Raw genomic sequence first — 15,000 nt, 5'->3', positions numbered from 1 at the left:
GAGCATCACTAAAGTCAAAGAGCTGAAGAAATGAGTCCATGGAGAAAAGCTTGTTTTGTGCTCACCGTGTACCCATCGCTGCACTAGCGTGTGGCTGCCCATCGCCAGGACCTGGTCTCCTTTGCTCAGGAACAAGTCCTCGGAGAGGACACGTCTCTGGTAGCACAGCCAATTCGCTGCCTTCAGGGAGTGACAGCTGTTCATCAGTGAGCTGAGCACAAGTCCTCTGCAAACTGCAAAGGAGAGGAGCCTACAAAGGCGTTTTCTTAATAGTAGCACCTTGTGACTCTTCGTCTCAGCAGTGTGATACTGAACTTGTGTAGTTAGGGTGCTTAGCTCTAACAGGAATTCAGAACTCAGAAGTATTTAATATAGAGACTTCTGAGAAAACAGTCTCTTTGATAGTTTCTTTAATACACAGTGGATCTATGCACAAATATTTCTCTCACATTGCAGAATATTTTGGAGCAAAGTTTATCCCATCAAGATTCAGGTGTAGAAAGGCAGCAAAAGATAGAAGAATAAGTGGTCCACCTAGAAATCCCCTTTGAGTATCCATTAGTACTTTTGGTCTCAACAGGCATCCTCAACGTTGTAAACAGCCTGCAGAGAGCATGTAGAAGAAAGGACCATGGTCCTGCTTTTCCTTTCCAGGTCGCTACACATGCAACATCATGCAAGGAAGGCAGAAATTAAATGTTTTCCAGAGAAAGGGGAGGTATCGTGCCAGCTCATGTCACCTGCAAAATCCTGCATTTCAGGGAAGTCTCAGCTGGCTGGTGTTTTTCTGCCCCCTTGTACTGGCAAGTAGCAGAGAAGTTGGCTTAGATTTGTGCTGAATGGGGAGTGAGTTCCTAGAGGGAAACCTCATCTTTGAAAAGCAACTGATTCTGGCAAATTTAATCCAAAAAGGTGAAAGTGGTGGATAGATAAGACAGACTGAAAACAAAGGCTTAAAATGCAAGTGTTTATACAGCCTTAACTAAAAGGTACCAGATACGATAAAAAGCCCATAGGATGTAAAATAACAGTTTTAAAATGGATACTTTTTAGCAGTGTGTAAGAGAAGTTATCTAATACTCCCAAAGCAAACCGTGTTCACCAAGGGTGCAGTATAGATGACAAATGGTGAATGAAACATTGCCATGAAAGTGTATGTAGAGAGATCTGATTAAGTAGAAGCTGACTTCTTGACCACCTAAAGCAAAAAGAAAATAGTCCAACTTCATTTTCATGCAAGCTCGGGTTATGTTTGAGAGCAGGTATTAGTTTCTTTTGAGCAGCAAACAAGAAAGTTGATGAAATACTCCAGGAAGTTCAGATTTAAATGTTAACTGGAAGGGGAGTTTGGACGTATGTGTTCTTCTTTAGTTGTTCATTCAGTGCTGAAATCTGAGCTTGAAACTTCTTCCAACAGCCGTGGATTTGGGATATCGAACCCTTCCAGTGGAAGATGCACTGTTCCTTAATCATTGTTTTTGAAAGCGAGCAGAAATTTTGAGCGTAAAGACCTCTCAAATGTGAAAATTCTCCTCCTATAGTGAACATCACAGCATTACTTTTTCTGTCTTGTAAAATGGTTTTTCAAAGGGCCATAAGTTGATAGTCCAGAGGAGAAGGCATCTCTAATTTTGATAACAGGAAAAAAGATGCCTCTGTAGGTACCTCTGTAACCTTCAGCTTAAAAGCCAGATATAATTTTGAGGAGCAGTTTGTTACGTTTAAAGCGTGAGCAGAGTCTGTAGCAAGTATTCCAAGAGCATTAGTGGCCTTATGGACTTCTTTTCAGTTCCCTTCCCGACCAGTCTCTGTTGAGATGTGGATCGCTGGGGTTTCAGAAGAACTGTCGGGCAGACACATGCTAAACATGAACCTACCAACTGTGAAACTTTTAGTCTGTAACAAACATTTCAAGCCGTGGCAAAGTGGCAGGAATTAAGTGAGCACTGTGACATTCACCAGTGAGGCACCGAGAGACCTCAGGAATGCACTGGCCCCAGAGGTGTGGAGCACCAAGATATTCCTTCCCAAGTATTAGAGAAAACCAAAATATTTCATAGAATCATAGAATATCCTGAGTTGGAAGGGATCATCAAGTCTGACTCCTTGTACTACTTGCACTTGTATACGCTTGGTCTTTCTGTAAAACTTCAAACCTGTTATATAGTATTGGAGTATTCAGGATCTGATCTTGCAGGTGGAGAAACTGAGGCAGAAAGTGAATAACAAGCTTTTGCAGTGCGATGCACCAAATCGCAGGTACCTTCTGAAGTGCATTTGTGTTGCCCAGCTTCTTCTTGCTTTTCCCATTCAAGTTTCAGGTAACTGTCGCCATGGGATGGTGAGGAGCAATGACATCTATGTTTAAATCATGTACTTAAATTTTCATTAGCTGATAAGTCTGATGAGCTGCAAGTGGAGTATTTTTTATCTTTCCAAAAGATTGCATTTCTGCCAATCATACTAGAAGATACACAGAGGGTAGTGAAGGTGTTAGGTTTTGAGTGGTATTTTTTCTCATCTGTTTTCAATTGCCCAGGCTGCTGATTAATAGTTGAAGCATTTTGCTCATTTGGTATCAGCAGTGTAATAAAGGAGAAGGGAACTATCTCGGAAACACAAAGAGCAAAAATATTTTGTGATCTGTTCTCACTCAGATGTGTACTTCAAATTGCATTCCCTCAGTTGAGGGAAATAATTTCAGTTACCCTGGTCACAGTAGAAAGCAGTCCTCTTTTTGAAAGCCTTTTTTCATTAATGTAGATATGTTTCTGAGATGAGAAACGATGTTTCTTCTAATTACGGTTACATGTAGTTAATTTCCTTTTTTAAAAGCTCGGTGTGAAAGGCAGTTTCCTTTAAAAAGGGGGGGAAAAAAGAAAAAAAAAGTGATACAGCTGATGTTCCTGTTGCCTTAGCAACAGATTTATTTATTAGGGTCTGAAATGACATGAGTTAATATACCACATACCTGCTGATCGGCAAACTCTCCTATTTCAGCTCCAGTTGACAATTAAGTCCTGGACAGCTACAGCCAGGGGTTAATGTTACTCATTAGGAGAACTAGGTCATTACTGGGAAATCAAGGCACTTAAGGCAGCATGGATAAAATACAAAATTCAACATCTCAAGGAGTGAGGGGTTTTATGTTAATTAACCTTATTTTCCTTTCATTAAAAAAAAAAATCTTTCATATATGCATATGACAGTGGATCAATTAATTGGAAAAAAAAAAGTAAGCTGTAGTTTACTTTCTTCTCCTAGTTGTCTTCATTTCCTTTGGAAGGGTTTCATTATTTTATGGAAAATTCTTATGTCTATATGATGAGTAAAAAGGGTATTAAAATTAAGAAGGGAATCATCATGGAAATCAGCTTTACCACAAGGGAATGAGCAAATAAAAGCCTTGGAAATGAAAATAAATAAGCTTTGCTAATACCTCACCTAAGGAGCAGAATATAAGCCCATCAGAGCTTGGAGATATTTAGAGGTACTTCTTTGCTTCTTTATTAAGCAGTTACATAGTTATTTGACCTTCAGAAACCGAAACTTTAGAGAACTAAATCCAAGTTGTTGGTAAATATTCTATTTACAGAAGGCTGTTCAGTGGTGTAGTGCACAGTCACTCCTGTAGTTAGTAATGGGCTGCTGGTTTCCAGTAAAATTAAATATATTCTCTGAAAGTTTTATTAAGATATCTGAGTGGGAGTTTTAACTTGATAAGTCATAAGTGATTTAATAAAGCTCTCCTGAAAGCCTTTATTTACGAACTTTTAGCAGGCTTCATTCTGATATTGGAGAACTTAATAGGCTGAAAAATAATCATATTAAAATAAAACTTTTTTTTTTTTTTTACTTACTGCTTCCCCAAATAAATTTAGTTCTTTCACTTCTACTAAGAACTGTACTTTCTTTTCTCTGTTTAAGCTCTGTGGCCCAATTCTGCTCCTCATTATGTGTAGATAAATTTGGTGTAAATCCTTTTTCCGCTCCTGTAAAGTCATGGTTAAAGCAACATCTTACCTGGGGTGCACATAGCAGGAGCAGTAAGAGGTTGTAAGAGCACTGTTATCTGCAACGGAAGCAAAACTCAAGCCCTTTGAGTGGTTTTCTGCTACGGGGGATGTATTGGCACTCCGAAGTACCCCACAGCCGTGTGTTTCTATTTCCAAAGCCATCTTCACTCGCTTAGCATAGCAATAATGTACTGAAAAACCCCAAGGTGGCCGGCGGGCACGGTGCTGAGTGTGACCCACCGGAGGTGATCTCCTGCCGACGCTGCTGCGCCTCACGGGCAGGAGCGTGGTGCGAAGAGGTCTGCAGAGCAATGTGAAGGAAGCCCTTGCTGCATAGCGTGTCATGCTGCTCAAACGTGAAGGTGTGACGGTGAGGGAGAAGGAATTTTTACGTATCAGGAAAAAAAGGGAAATAACTTGAAGATTCTGCTTAAATACCGCAGGTAGAAACCTTCCTTCTTCATTCCCTTTGTACTGCCCAGACACTCGTAGGACTGCCACATCAGTGCTGTCCTCTGAAGACTCTTAGAACAAATGTTTCAACCGGGGCTGAAAAACTGATTTTGAGTTAAGGTAAGACTGGAAGATATAAGATTATTTAAGTTTGGAGTCAGTGTATCACAGTTTGCCATAAAAGCTCCAGTAAGCTTGTCTCTCCCCTTTTCCATGATAGGAGATTCATTTTATGGTGTCTTTCTTCTCTGGGCAACTGTGAAACAGATTGGTTAGCAGAAATGCATGTGAACTGGTAGAACTGAGGAGCCCTTTCATGGCTCTGGAGGAAGGGGGCTTGAACTCTCCCTCCTATTTCCATCAAAGCAATCTTTTTCTGCCCCATTCTCCCAGACCTATCTTGGTGTTTATCCTTCAAACCTCTTCCTTTCCTCTTTCCCAGGCTTAGCTCCATGGGCATGTCCTCCTTTATATTCTGCTTGTGCAGCAAATTTGCATCTTGTTTTTCTCTCCCCCGGTTTCCCAGCTTTTCTCTGTCCAGAAGTTTCAGTCACCCTCCCTTCCAAGTTGGTCTCTGTTTGCTCCTAAGCCCTGTTGTCCAACCTGACTGTGTTGCCCTCTTGGTCTCTATCAGTGGTTTCCTTACTCAATTTATCACATTTTTCCCTGTATGGAATGACCTGGTGTTACATCTTTTTGTCTCTTTCCTTTATGTCTTCACTCAGCTCACTATTTCTTTGCCATGCTATTTTTGCATAGCTGGTCATATTGATCAGATCTTATTTGTCCCTACTGCTTTTTGTGGTTCACTTCTGAGGGCTTTAGTCGAACTAGAACAGCACACATTTCTATTACCACTTTCTTACCCCTCCATCCCCCCTCTTCTACCACTGTCTTTTTCTTAACTAAATCTTCCCCATTTTCTCACAGTTTCATATTTTTAATGCATATAAACCAGTTCTTTATTCTGCAAAGTTCCAGGAATGTTATTCGGAGTCCAGCAGAGAAATCATTGGAAGTGAAGACAAGGTCTGTTTTCACAGATGCTGGATCCTGCCTGGGTTTCAGCAGCCTGACCTGTGGAGGTAGGAGAGGTAGGAGAGGTCTTGCTTGGCTTTGGCCTGAGGTGTGTCCAAGACACGTGGACCGCTCAGTGACCAGGCACCAGAAGAAATTTTGCAGAGTCTTGGCTACATTTTTAGGAAGATCTTCAGAAGGGCAACAAAGAGCATGTCTTTGACACAAAATCAAACCTCTCAAATATTCAGTTCTCGCTCTAAAACAAAAAGAGGCTTGAATACTTAAAACAGAGGCTTCTTTGAAATTTAATATATGTAAGATGTGCTTTGCGGTTTCATTGGGTGGTAGGATTTTAAATCCTGTTCTTTGGATGTTCTGGAAAAATTTTGGCAGAATTTTTCTGGAAGGCTACAGTCCAAGATAGCTTCAGTCCTGGGAAACATGATAAACAAGGACAGAAGGGGTTTTGTAGTAAGTCCCAGGCAAAATCAGTAGATGATGCCACCCTTTGTAATATGCAGTACCCATCACCAAAGCATGTGAATACCTTCTGAAAAACAAAAATCAAATCATTCGTAAACCAGTGATCTAATATTCTTCCTTATTTTCACCAATAATGGGGGATTATGTTTCTTCTGTTTCTTCCTTCAGAGCTCCTTTTAATTAATTCCTTCTTACTGCACTGCAACTATTTGATTTTCTTCTCTCGTTCCCTTCTTTTCCTCCCCCACTTTCCTCTTCTCCATGTTTTCACCCTTTCTTTCTCCCTTTGTCTTCTATAATCTCTGCTTTATCTTGCTTGCAGTTGTGCAAAAACTTGATGAAATTAGTTCATTCCTTGTTCTGAAAGCTGTGAGATTTGGAATTGTTTTAATCTCTTTGAATAATGAGTTTCAGGCCTTGGTCTTGGTGCCAAGAAAGTTCCTGCTTAGGAGCTTCATCCTTGGAGAGGACAGCTGCACAATTCCACAAAGGACGAGTTATTTTAGGTACCTGTGCTAACTCCCCTCAGGGTATTGCTCAGTTACCAGGACTTGCTTTTTGACCCTGATAGAGTATTTGGGGGAGTATTAAGTAGTCGTAGTTTGGGGATGTGAGCTCACCATGAAAATGAGAGAGGAACAGAGCATCAAGGCGGTCTTGTGCAGTGGGTTTGCCGTCGTCAGGCATATGTGTAATGTATTTTTTATGTAGTGATTTACGTTTGATTCTTCAGTTCTTCCGAGGAACCACCTGAGTAAATTCTTAGCCGTTTATTATCATATTCATACCCATCGTTTATTACCATGGCATGATTTTTCATAGCGTGTTGAATTACAATAGGATATGCTGTGCGTGGTTATCAGAGCTGTCAGGGTCACTCAGATTATTTTATCTGCCCTACCATGACTCCCAACAACAGGAAACCATTTGTTATGTTACCTTTTGCAACACAAAAGGAAGTTCATGTACATTTTTTCTCCAAGAAACTATTTGGGGGTAGTCCGTAGCGGTTACTGGATTCCACTAAAAACTCAACAGAAACGGTTTTCATCTGAATCCTGCGCTTGTGAAAAGCTAGGTTCACTAATTTGGAGCAAAAGAAATGAAAAAAGGCAACAGAATGAAAGCGCATTGATTTTTACACCAAAGTAACTGAGACCAAACGCCGGTCTTTGTCTTCAAAGGTTAATCTCCCTTTAAGAAATAAGCAGGAGGCTCAATGACTGATGCTGATCCTGAGGTTTCTTTGGTTAGAGAATGCACAATATTTTATTTTGAGTTTTTTCTTCATGAATTGTGAGGGGAGAGGAAGAAGAATCTAAACAATAAACTCCCAAGGTTCTTTTTTTATGAATCTCTTCTAGATAACACAAGATAGGAGAAAATGCTTTTCCAGCGTAAAGGAAAATGCCACCCATTTTTCTCAGGCCAGCAATTTGAAAAAATCAGAAGGTAAAATACACACTCCTCACTGTAAATACGTCATGGGATATAATAGAAAATAAAACACTGTCTTTGCTGGTTCTGTTCGGCTGCTCTTTGCCTGTATACTGCCATCTTTGAATTCCTTGGCAAGCACAGGTATTTTGCAAGCACAGGTATTTTGCAAGCACAGGCGAGGATCAGAACCTTTTCTTCTACTTGTAGGACCTCCAAATTTGGCTAGGATTTATTCTGTAGGCTCCTTTTTTCAGTGACACTTAGGCAAAAACCTTTGCTTCTAGCTGACTCCATTTTCTATTAACTGAGGGGGTATTGGAGATCGTGGTAACTTTTAATGCTGATGATGCCAGACAATGTTTAGAGGCACAATTACAGCAGACATTTTGTAAGCGTATCAGCTGAAGAAGGAAACTCATTGGACTTAACTACATATTTACACTGTACCTCTGCCTCATATTGGAAATGTAAAAAGATGGAAAAATACTGTGATAAATTGAATAAATGGAAAGCAATTAACTTTTCCTTCATGTTTGCATTTTCATAGTTATTTCTTTTTCCCCTGTTTCATTTCTAATAGCTCTTTCCTGGCAGTAATATTTCCTCTTTTGCAGTTATCATAGGCATTGTTACCAGAAATTTGGTATTAGAATTTTAATTTTTTCTGTCCCTTTTTTTTTTAATCTTAACATAGAAAATGTATATTAAAGTCATTTGATTTAGGAAAGTCCTCTGCCCTTCGTGAAAATAATTACTTGAATGTATTTCATTTGGTGTGTTGAATAGGCTCGTAACTTTAGTCCTCTTACTTTAGGACGAATATTATCCTCCAGAAGTATTTACTGACTCCGATCCTCGCCATTTTCCTGTAAATGAAAGCTCCTCTAAAACCTTATCTTACAGATGAGGAAACCTGGGCAGAGCAGTCCCGTGGGAAATCAGTGAAATCAGTGTCAGGAAAAGCCCAGAACTCTGCGATTCTCTGTGTTGAAGGCCATGCTTATTTTTTTTTTTTTTTTGCCATGGCACTGCTACTGTCTAACATTATGGGATTATAATAAATGTGTTCACATGTTGCAGATTTAATGTAGAATGTCAAAGTGTACTATAGTAAGCAGTGCAATGCAGTGTTAAAATCACCAGTATTTTTCTGTGGGTGAGGTTCGACGTGAAATGGAGCCCGATTTCTAGCTTGGTGTTGTGCATTTAAGGACTGCACAATTCATTGATGTGCTGCTGCTCATTCCTTGAGAATGCCTCGGACAGATACAGGGTCAACAGGAGGCTGATGTCATGTGAGTCCTCTTATCAGCCTGTGGCATCCTTCATCGCCCTCCCCAAGTCTGTATCGTATCAGCCAAAGCAGTGCAGAACCTCAAGTTCCTGCTTTTATCACCCAAACAAAGAACGTTCCTAGGATAAAGGCACCTTCGAGCTCCTGGCTCTGCGTGCGATGGAGGGGCCCAACTCTCAGCACCAGTTTTTCTTCTGCCCATGCTTTTCTTCTCTTTCATTGTTTCAGAAATTTCAAGTATAACAAAGATTTTCACAGGTTTTCTACCTCCTCATCCTTGTTTCTTTTGTTCTCCGTCCTCCTCACTGTACCACGCTTCTCTTCTAACATTGCTGGGTGTCTTTCCTCTCTATCTTCTCGTCCTCTTCAGTTCTCCTCCTTTAATTACCATGCAGTTTTATTTTTGCTTCCTAATTCATATCTTTACTGATATTTTTCTGCCCTTTTCTCTACCACTGATAACACTCTCAAGTGCTGTCTGCAGCTTCTGTTTCCATCAGTCTGATTCTTCTGTATTCTTTCATTTTTCCCAACCATGTACCTTTTCCTTTTTCTTTTCTTTTTACTGTGTACTTTTTCTCCCCTGAGTTTGGACATGCCATCGTTTTTAAATTCTCAACTTGAGCATTTGTGTTCTTTGATTTTTCTTCTCTTCTCGTGGTCCTGTCTCTTTATGTTCTTTTGCCTATCTTGTCTGGCCTGTTTGCTGCCAAACTCAGTCCTCGCTTTTTCACCTTCCCAAAACTAGATGGACCAGCTGCAGTGAGGCTGTCATCCACTTTCAGATCTGGGTCTTAGAAACTTCATTTCCTTAAACTTAATTATTGCTTTTGTGCTCCCGGATTTCCTTCCCTGCCCCTCACACCCTCCTGCTCTGCTGCAGCCTTTCGGGGACTGATGTCCCTTGTCTTCCCTTTTCCTCCGTGGGTGTCCTGGCTTGCCAGTCCTCTGTCTCCAAATGTGATGCCCAACTTCGTAAATAATGAACACTATTACAGTGGTTTTATTTTTTGTGAGCCATTTTCTGGCAGTAATTGCAGGTAGCCATGAATTTGTCTTTTAGCTGTTGGTGTGTAGCCTATAAAAATGATAAAATGCCAGTTTAACTTGGGGAAAATTTGTACCCGTGTTAGTAATGCCGTTTCTGAATGCCACCCCTGTGTCTGTCTGACATTCAGGTGATTTCATGAACTGGGGAGGCAGAAGGAGATGCACCCAGGCTGGGGCAGCTGGAGCTGCTGCTCTTTTTCCACTGGTTTCTTACTGGTGCTTGCCATAGGGTGCTCCTTGGTGAGCTGGAAACGGTGCTGCTTGTCCTGTCTGGGCTTTCAGGGTGCTTTGCTTAGGATTGTGTAGAAAATGTTGTGAATTGCTTGGATTTAAGGCACTGTAAAAAAAAAAAATGAAACGTGACGGTGTGCACTCACAATTTTGAATTATCTACCACTCAAATGCTAAATGTCTTAAGAAGATTAAGATCAAGCTTTTTAATATTGCTTTTAGCTGAGCTTATTTGTAACCCTTTCAGAATATGTCACACCTTGGGAGATGGCACAACAGGACCGCCGTTATCACAGGCATTACATACCCTTGATGCAGTATTTTCTGAAATATTAAGACTTTCTCCCTGGCTCAGCACTTTCTTGTTATTGATTAACTGGCATAAATCATAGTTTTTAAACTTTTTTTTTTTACCAAAATAAACTGCAATCATTTTACCCCTTTGAGCAAGTTCTGTCTCTCCTGCACAACTCTTCTACTTTCTAATTGCGTAGCTATATGTGTCTTTCTCCAAATCCTAAATAACTGGGATTATCACCAAGTGTGATAAGTTTACATACACTTAAAAATTTAAGCTTAAGTCACAGAAGACCATCTGGGTCTCTTACTGAATTTCACTCAAATTTAAGAGATGAATATGCACAGAATAATATAAAGGGCCAAATTCTGCTATTTCTTTCTTTATTTTTTTTTTCCACGTCTTTTCCATCACTGGTCAGGGTGTAGGCATCCCTGCTGCAGAAGGGAATAACTCCAGGTGAGCCGGTCTGTGCGCGTTCTTCTTCCAAGTCCAGAAAAGGGCAAGGCTCAAGGGCTCAGGCTGAATTCACAAAATCCCTGAAAAGCAGAAGAGGGTTTTGAAAACTTTTGCTATTGACTGTGTAGTGGAGCATCGTCGTAGTTGCTTTTTTAATCATTTTAGGCTGAAAAGAGGGATGTCAAGTCATCAATTAATCCTGACAGCATCCTTCTGTGGTGAAAAAATAATACTGTCACACCCATTTTATAAACAGAAAATCTAAAGCAGAGATAATGGAGGCTCAATACTGATGCTGCTGATACTGCAGGCCTCCCGTTCGTCGCCTGTGGACGGTCTGGAAAGTTTTGTTTCAGATTGCAAGGGGAAGTCGCTGTAAGGCAGGAGGAACCGTGGGCTGTGCTCCCACACCCGGCCCGCTAAACCTCAGCCAGTTCTTAAGAGAGGCTTAAAGTGCCTCTCTTGAAACGTGTTTGGGACACAAAAATTAAAAAAGCCTTGAGTAATCCTAGGTAAATATATATATACTGTGCAGTATCTAAATGTGGAAATTGAGCATCTCCAACAGCTATGCTCTCAATGCAAATCTAGGTAAAAGGAGGAAGCATATGGTGCCCGTGTCCATTTTGTGGCAGTTTACAGCTGGAGTTTGGTCATTCTGATGTTTTCATGTTCTTACGATGAAATTAGACTGCATTCGTACCCTGCCCAGTCCTTACTTTTCCTGTACCAGATGCATATCAGATCCAGTAAAAATACAAGGGGATTTTAAATACTTAAACAGCGAAACCAGACCCTAGAATCAAATTAGCTAAATTTTCCCCAAAACATAATATCTTAAAATTTTGTATTTTTATTTCAGCCTTTTATACAATTTTGCAGTTCTTCCTAAGGAAATGGGGCATATATATAATTAATACTGTTTAATAAAGCTCCAAAATGCAACAGATGCAGCCAAAAGTGCACGTCATTTTGAGCAGATCTTTAGAGAACAGACATTCCATATTGTGTTCATCTTTTTCCACGATCACTGCTATGACAATCTGGTGTGTTTAGCAGTTGTTGCTGAGTAAGGCAGACTGGATCGTATATGATTTTCTCCATGTCAGCCAAGAAGCGCAGCACTCTTTGGTGCGGTGAAGAGTTGGTCTTGTACTAGTTAGTCCTTTCTACCAGGAGCAGCTACACCTTTAGTAACTCGCGGGTGAGTTGATGCATTGCAATCTGTAGGTGCACGTGCTGGAAGCTTGCTGTAGGTCTTAACAAAGTGACTGGAAATAAAATGGCCGTGGTGTGGAAAAGCCGCAGGCACTGACAGCTCAGACGGTATGACCTCCCAAATAGAAAAGCTATGAGATTCACAAAATGTGTCCCTAAAACCTCTGGGTATCATATAAAAGTAAAATATTTTCAGAGGGGATATGGAAGGAGGATCACCTACATCAGAAAAGCCATATGAAAGGCTCCAGTGCAGAGGAAACGTTTCCCCTTTCAGCATTCCTTCTGGGTGCCAAATTTTCCTTCTGTTCTTCCCCACCTATTAAACAAAGCTGCAACTTCCAATTCCTATCAGTTTTCCTAAATATGTGCAGCTTATGTGGCTTCTCTGAGCTGCAAGGCTTCACGTTCTCCTGCCAGCTCCTTGACAATGTGGCTCCAACAGCATCCTCCACTCTTGGCTGCCTCTGGGACCCCTGGTCTCTTCTGGAAAGGGGGAAGGAAAGCGTATCCTTTTCTGGAAGGACTTTGTGTGACTGCGAAGCCGATAGCGCGGCTGTGAAAAGCTTGGAAGGATCTGTGCGAGCGTCGTGGCTCTGTCTGTCGGGACTGACTTCCCTGCGTACGTGGATGTTGGGTTCCACCTCGGGATGAGAAGCTGGGCTTGGCGTAGCTTGGCATCGCGTACAGGGTGTGCTCGACAGGATCACCACCAAAAACCTGTCTGAAAGGGAAACTGAGGCAAGCGGGAAACACGGCGCTGCGTGACACAGACTCGCAGCACCACCGCTTTTCTCCCTGCAAACTTTCACGTTTCCAGTCGTCGCTCCCTTCCAGCCAAGTCTGAATCATCTGTTGTAATCCCCCTTCAGCTCTTTCAGCTGAGCACTTGGAGGGAGCTGAAATGCTGCAAATACATCAACACACAGAATTTACCTGCCAGAAACAGGTGGCTATTTCAGCCCAAGCAAACCGGCGGGCAGTTATCACTATTTTTTTATCAGCTGAAGGAAATTCTCTGTCCCAGTCAGTGTTCCTATCCACCCTGCTTGCTGGAACCCCCGTGAAAACTCCTGGTTCGCAGATGTGAAACAAATTAGGAAGCTTATGCTGTTGCATTCCTCTTTATTATTGGGAACAAAACAAATCTGGGAGATGCAGAACTTCTTAAAGTAATTATTGTCTGGCTTTCCTTTTTTTTTAAAAAAAAAAAGCAACTGATTCTGAGAACTGCACAGTTCCTGACGAGTTTTCAGCCTAGGAAAGTCACATTAATTATAAGATTAATTTGTTTTAATTCCCTAAACCAAAAATATTGACTGAATAAGAAATTAACACATGTAGAGCTGCAGATGTCATTTGGCTTCAGATTTCCTGATTGATATAATTATTAATCTTTCATATAGCGGTGTGACAAACCTACAGATTCATTCTAGAAAATTAGTCTGTGAGGAAAGACACCAGGGCAGCTGAGCTGTAGATTTTCCCTTAATACAGGAAGGAAAACAGTGGAATTTTCTAAATAATAAATAAACCCAAAATATTTTAAAGACATATGGTGCACATCTGTCTGAAATACAATAATTTAAAGCAGAATAATTAAATGCAAGATATAATATTCACCTTTGCGTGGGGGAAGTCTCATTTCATCTTTAATAAAATGTACCAAATTTTGGAGATTTAGATCATTTGTGGTGTCTGTTTAACTATTGATTCTGTCCTAGTAAAGACAGTAGACAAGCAAATTGTTTTTTCCTTTTTTAAATAACCAAATTTGTGTTTCAAGGCATTGACTGTCATACCTATACAAACCTTTAGTATTATCTTCAGCTGAAATTGTAAATAAATACAGGTTTCTTACTATTTTAACTTCCAGTTACCTCCTTAAAAGTCTAAAGGTAGAAAAAACTTCGTGTTGGTTCTTTCCTTCTTGATCTAAAGCACTAAACAGATCAGAAGCTTTCCATTAGTACATGGATTCATAAAATTCCAGTTTTGGAAATCCTAAATGTCTAGCAAAAGTTTTTGATTAACGTATTGCTCCTGAAAAAGTGGGGGATAAGCTATAATGGAGATGGTATACCTATCTTTTGACAGATAAAAAATAAAAATAATATTTTTTTCCTACCTTATCCTTTCTTTATCGTGATTTTGCCTTCAGCTGGGTGTGATATTCAGACCTTTGCACTTTAAAAAGTTCATAATTTAAGGAGTAAAGTAAAAAGCTGGCAATTTAAGGAGTGAAGACATCATTTGAGGACAGGGAGGGATATAAGAATCTGATGAAACTGAGTTTTGACCCCAGTGCTGGCTTGAGGAAAATATTCAACCATGCTGCATAAATAAAGAGGGAATTTATGCTGAAGAGCTTTAGTCCCTCAAAGTAGAACTGAAGATAAATAGTGTTCTGGTAAACAGAAAACAATTCCACAAGTAAACATAAGTGATGCTGAGATAAGTTCTGTTTATTTCAAGGGAACATGACAAAGATCCTGAAACTTTCTTTAAAGTGCTGCTGAAACTGAAAGAGAAAGAACTACCTTTTCGTGTGTCCGTCCTCGGAGAGTGTTTCACTGACGTTCCAGGTACCTTTTTTTTTCTTCTTTAATGTAAAGTTACCATAAAATAGATATTTCTAGAAGGAATTTTCATGTATGTATTTTCCTACAATAGTGAAAAGAACATGTTTAATATCTTCGTAGTTGTGAAAGTAAATATTGATATATTACAAAATTAAAATTATTAGAGACAGCAAGCATTTTTCATTTTAGTCGGCGGCGCAAGACCGTGTTTATGAGTTGTGTTTCAATAACACTTCTATATTTATGTAAGTCTACAAATAGGTGTGAATGATTGGATGATTCAGATAGGAAATAAAATCTTTCAGGTCTCGGTCACTCATCTGAAATCCAGACTGAGATTTTAGCAGGTGAAAACACTTAGTTCCCTTTCAAACATAAGGTTAAGAACTTGCGTGGAGAGCTTCTGGTTTGTATCTGGCATGAAAGTGGTCATTAATCTTTAATATTTTTCTACCA

At 40.1% G+C, this 15,000-nt stretch overlaps 1 protein-coding gene across 43 annotated transcripts in view; it reads left to right on the top strand.

The window, feature by feature from the left end:
- The window catches only part of GTDC1 (glycosyltransferase like domain containing 1), a 298,807-nt gene that overhangs the window by 149,509 nt on the left and 134,298 nt on the right, over positions 1–15,000 (top strand). For 41 of the 43 annotated variants that reach the window (XR_010832432.1, XM_066999691.1, XM_066999674.1 and 38 more), the window contains one exon: positions 14,438–14,547. The exons of the other annotated variants lie outside the window; for them this stretch is intronic. Coding sequence is in view for 40 of the 41 variants with exons in the window: in XM_066999691.1 (XP_066855792.1) it covers positions 14,438–14,547 (110 nt within the window). In the remaining variant the exon portion in view is untranslated. The remainder of the gene's footprint in view (positions 1–14,437; positions 14,548–15,000) is intronic. 43 annotated transcript variants of the gene reach the window in all.

Source organism: Anser cygnoides, chromosome 6 (assembly GCF_040182565.1).
Source record: "Anser cygnoides isolate HZ-2024a breed goose chromosome 6, Taihu_goose_T2T_genome, whole genome shotgun sequence".
NCBI classification, from domain to species: Eukaryota; Metazoa; Chordata; class Aves; order Anseriformes; family Anatidae; genus Anser; species Anser cygnoides.
Note: the sequence above shows the minus strand (reverse complement) of the source record. Positions and strands in the feature narration are given on the sequence as shown.